Genomic DNA, 4,545 nt, shown 5'->3' with positions numbered 1-4,545 from the left:
GCACACAGCAGGGGGTTGGGACTGATGAGCACTGTGGGCCTTTGCAACCCAGGCTATTCTATGATTCTATGATCTGGTTCCCCAGGGCCTGTGGGCCCCTACCTGCGCAGGTGGAGGCTGTAGTTGGTGTGCAGCAGCGTCGGCTGCCCGGCGTCCCACGTGCATGCCAGGCTCCCCGAGCGCTCGGGGATGGCACAGCTCAGGTTGGCGGGGGGATCCGGGGGGTCTGCAGAGAGGCAGCATCAGCATCCCTACCTTCAGTCCCACCGCTCCCCCATCACCCCTAACCTCACAGCGGTACTCACAGCCGGCCCAGAGCTCCGTCCCGCAGACCACCTCATTCCAGTAGCTGTTGGGGCAGCGGGCGAGGCAGGTGATGATGCTGAAGGGCAGGCGGAAACCATGCAGCTGCAGCTGGGCTGCGCTGCTGTTGAGAAGGCGTGGGGGACCCTCGGGGGCTGTGAGGTTGAGCAGGATGGAGAGGCTCGCCCACGGGCAGTCCAGCGCCGAGACACAGGTGATGGAGACGTTGGAACCCATTGGCACCACTGAGCCCGGCTCGATCCTCACGTGCCCCAGGCACCTGATTTGGGCAGCACCTGCGCAACGCTCACAGCTTCAGTGCAACCCCTCAAGCGCAGGGTAAACCCCATGTGAGCAGCTGGTGACTCATTGCTCAGCTCGGAAACAGTCTCACCAATTTTACCTTTTGCTCTAATGCTTGAATGACTGCAGGGAAATAACGCATAGGCTGAAAGCTCTGATCCCTGAGATTACAGCAGCGCACTGACTCGCGCTATCAGATTGGGGCTCTGCAGCAGCACTGATAAAGCTCATGCTCAAATTACATCAGCTCGATTTGGCTTTCCTGGAAAAGGCACAGCTATGCCGTGACATGCTGTGCTGTGCCATGCCATGCTGAATGGCCACTTACCTCTGCCCAGGATGCAGAGCAGGATATGGAGCACGAAAGCCTCTCCGCCTCCTGCCATGGCCTGGGCTGCGGCTGCTGCCTGTGCGGGGCATAGCCTGGGGAGGAGGCAAGGCGTCAGTGCTGCCAGGCACCCAGCCTGGGGGGGCTGGGGGCAGTCGGTGGCACTGACAAGCCAACCCCCATGCCCAGTATGCCAAGGACAGAGATCTGATGGAGCGATGGCTGCACAGCTGGGATGGAGATCAAAATTCCATTGAAACTCAAGGAAAAATAATTTTGCCATAAAGGCGCCAGGACTTGCGAGCGGGCTGCTGTGGAGCCTCCATCCTTGGAAACAGCAAAACCCACATGGCTGTGGTGCCATAGGATGGGAACACCAAGCTCTCCTGACGTTCCCAACCTACTGTGATCCAGCTGCTGCCCTTCAGGCCCAGCAGGGGCTTTCCTACCTCTCCAAGGACACAAGCTCGTGGCCCCAGGCTCTTCTGAAGTTCCCTACAATCCCTTCACCCTCCTTCCCACCTGGCCCACTTCTCCCATCCCACTGCACCCGCTGGCCCTGGGGGAAGTGACAAAGGGCTGCTTTTGGGAACGGGGCACAGAATCCACTGTAAAAGCTTCAAAAGAGCACCCTGAGCTTCAAAAAGTTTCAAAGCAGCACAGTCCATCCCGAAGCAGCCTCCCAAATGCAGCTCACAGCTTTGCACTTCTCCCCCTGTTACCTTCGGGATGTGTGCGCTGACCTCATTTTCTTCAAGCACAGTGAAAGCGTTCATAAGGAGCAGCCAGGCGCCAAACTGACCCAGGGAGCGGCTCTGAAGGCCTCCCAGCCGCCCGCACACCTCCTGCAAGTTGGAGCAAATTAAAAGAAACAACACTCGTGGTCTAGGAAGAACTCTGAACAAATAATAAATGCTCACGGCAGCCAGTTGCAGCGTGAAGTCACAGCTCTGCTCCTCAGGGCATTTCTTACGCACACGTTTTCATTCCAATTTACAGCACTTGCAAACTCCAGAGCCAGAAGGCACGAGAGCAGTCTCGTCTCCAGATACGTCTCTCTGATCCCATCTCTGTTACAACTCCCCCAGCACCCTGTTGCCGAATAGATGAAAAGCAAAGAGCAAAGCAGAAAGAAGCCGTCCCAGCCCTGCAGGCCTGCAGATGTTACCGGGGTCAGGAGCACGCGGGAGCCGAGCGGTGACAACAGGAGTGGGGCTGCTGCCCCGTGGCGATGGGATGGGGACCCATTGCAGCCTCACTGCTGGTCACAGCGAGCAGCAGCAGCGACTGCCGGCAGCACTGACCTACATTGCCTGCTGAGAAAGCACAGTTTCCACTTTGAGTCAGTCCATGGGAAAACCCAGCATCCCTTAAAGCAACAGGCTCACGTGTGTGCTTCTTGCCCTCTTGCAGGATGATGTTTTCCTGGCAAACTCCGTGATTTCGTTACCCTCGTCTCACTTTGTGCTCTGCAATGGACACCTCACGCTGCCATCCCCACCACTGCGGGGGCTGCCAAACCCCACATTTCACCAAGGAACTGTTTTAAGTTCTGTGACTTATCCCCAAAGCCTTCAGTGAGACAGCCCATAGGAACGGGGCTGTGCGTGCCCATTCCTCTGCCGCTGTTTCCCAGTGCTCAGGGCTGGAAAACCCGGGGGGAGCAGAGCAAGGGCTGCTGGTGCCGCCCTCCCTGTTTGCCCCAGTTTGTCCCCTCCACCCCCACCCCGTCAGCGGAAGGGTTAACCTCAGTGACAGTGTTAACCTCTTTAGATGCTGCAACCACAGGAAATACCGCACAGCTCGGCTCGCCCTGCAGCACAAGCAAAGGTTATGGAAGATCGTTTCCCATGGGCAGGGCGGCCCTCTCATCGGGGCTCTGGCAGATCCGTGCGGCGGTGCTGGGAGGTGAAGGGCAGCGGTGGGCAAAGCTCTGCCCTGCTGCAGTGCCAAGCAAGTGGCTGCGGCTGCCTTTGGGCACAGAGCGAGCTCATGGGGCTGCAGAGGGAATCTGGGCTTGTTACTGGTGTGTTTCATGCAATATGGAAGGAAAAAGTATTTGTACCACCCAGTGACATTTTCAGGGGCTCTTGCCTTCCTTTGGAATAGAATCTCACTTCTTTCCCTTCTCTGCTCTAACAAACCCGACACTCCGTCCTCCCCTCAAAGCAGCCTGCAGCTCTGTGCTCTCCCACCCCTCTGCTCTTCCCCCCGGGGCTTTTCATCTCCTGCTTTATCTGCCCTGCAGCCTGAGTTCTAGAGGTGGAAATAGCCCCGCAGCGTTCTGCTGCTGCAGAGGGAGTCCTGATGGCACAGCACAGTACTGCATGGCACTGTACGGCACGGCCTGGCATGGCATGCCACTGCACACTTCTCCAGCCTGCTGCACATTTCTCCCCATCCTGTTCCCTTCCCTGCACCCCCATTCTGATGCCTTTGCTCCGGCTTCATTCCCTCCCTCCAGTGCCAGATATTCCAGTCCCAGTGCTGGGCACCATGCAGGCAGAGCCCCCAGATTTGCTAGGAGAGGAAATACGGAGGGGCCTCACTGCCATCCCCTCACCACACATGGGCGATGGCATCTCACGGCCACTTCCTCGCCCACCCTATTGGGGTGAAATCGGCGGATTTTGTTACTTTTGGTGAACTGAGGGCTGAGAGCCCCACGGAGCTGGTTGTGCCCGGGGCGGTGACACGGACAGCTGGTCCCGCTGGCTCTGACCGCAGCCGACAGCCCCGTGAGCCACACAGGGCCCTTATCCCTGTGCCACTGACCTAAAATTGGCAGTGGGGCCGCGCAGGGCCGGGTGCAGACACCGGGAAGACGGTACCCGCAAACAGCCGCTTTTGGGGCGGGATTTCCCCGAACGAAGCAGCCGGGCCGGGGAGGGTGAAGGGGGGGTGCAGGTACCGCGATGGGCCGGGCACGTTTGCTGTTTTGTCTTTTGTCTGCACGACACACCGGCCCGTGTGCTTCGCTGCTCTGCCGCAACCTACTTTTATTTTGATTTCCCTTCCAAGCCGCCTCACTGCGGTTTCCCCCTCCCTCGAGTCTCACGGCCCGGCAGGCAGTGAGGGGGCCCTGAGCCCCGAGGAAACCCCCAGAGCGGGGCTTCCTTTATTTCAGCAGGGAGGAGCAGCTCGGGGAGCGCTTCACACGTGCCAACCCCCTGCGGTGCCACCACCACGCGAAGCCCCCCACTATCCCGCACTGCAACGCCCCAGACCAGCCCCCCTCCCCCACGCAAGCCCCGCTGCCAGGCCCCTCTCAGCCCCCTGTGCAATGAACACCCCCGTGCCCTCTCGCAGTGCCCCTCACACCCCCAATCCCAGTGCCCCCATGCCGTGCCCCCCCCGCAATGCACACCGACCCCGCGCACAGCCACCCCCATTCCCGCCCTTCCTGCTCCTACGCTGCCCGCAGGCCCCGCCCACCGCCGGTAGCCACGCCCCATTCCCCATAGCCACGCCCCCTTCCTCTACAGCCCCGCCCACCTTCGGCAACATACTCCCTCCCATAGTCCCGCCCATCGACAGTAGACACGCCCCTTCCTATAGCCCCGCCCATCCAATAGTAGCCCCGCCCCCGCAGCCATGTCGTCGCAGTTGGC

General features: G+C 59.9%; 1 protein-coding gene across 2 annotated transcripts; it reads right to left on the bottom strand.

The window, feature by feature from the left end:
* Nucleotides 1–67: 67 nt before the first annotated feature.
* On the bottom strand, nucleotides 68–4,159 carry LOC104912488 (interleukin-23 receptor-like). 2 transcript variants are annotated; one of them, XM_031554890.1, is made up of 5 exons: nucleotides 1,855–4,159; nucleotides 1,657–1,779; nucleotides 935–1,029; nucleotides 306–599; nucleotides 68–226 (listed from the first exon to the last, which is right to left on the bottom strand). In XM_031554890.1, the coding sequence occupies exons 2-5, from the start codon at nucleotides 1,680–1,682 to the stop codon at nucleotides 99–101; spliced, it is 543 nt and encodes a 180-aa protein (XP_031410750.1). In that variant the 5' UTR covers nucleotides 1,683–1,779; nucleotides 1,855–4,159; the 3' UTR covers nucleotides 68–98. The 2 variants fall into 2 exon arrangements, with proteins under 2 accessions (XP_031410750.1, XP_031410751.1); XM_031554891.1 differs by having other exon boundaries at nucleotides 2,103–4,159.
* Nucleotides 4,160–4,545: the final 386 nt, after the last annotated feature.

Source organism: Meleagris gallopavo, chromosome 10 (genome assembly GCF_000146605.3).
Source record: "Meleagris gallopavo isolate NT-WF06-2002-E0010 breed Aviagen turkey brand Nicholas breeding stock chromosome 10, Turkey_5.1, whole genome shotgun sequence".
In the NCBI taxonomy this organism is placed as follows: domain Eukaryota; kingdom Metazoa; phylum Chordata; class Aves; order Galliformes; family Phasianidae; genus Meleagris; species Meleagris gallopavo.
This window is presented reverse-complemented; position numbering and strand designations above follow the sequence as displayed.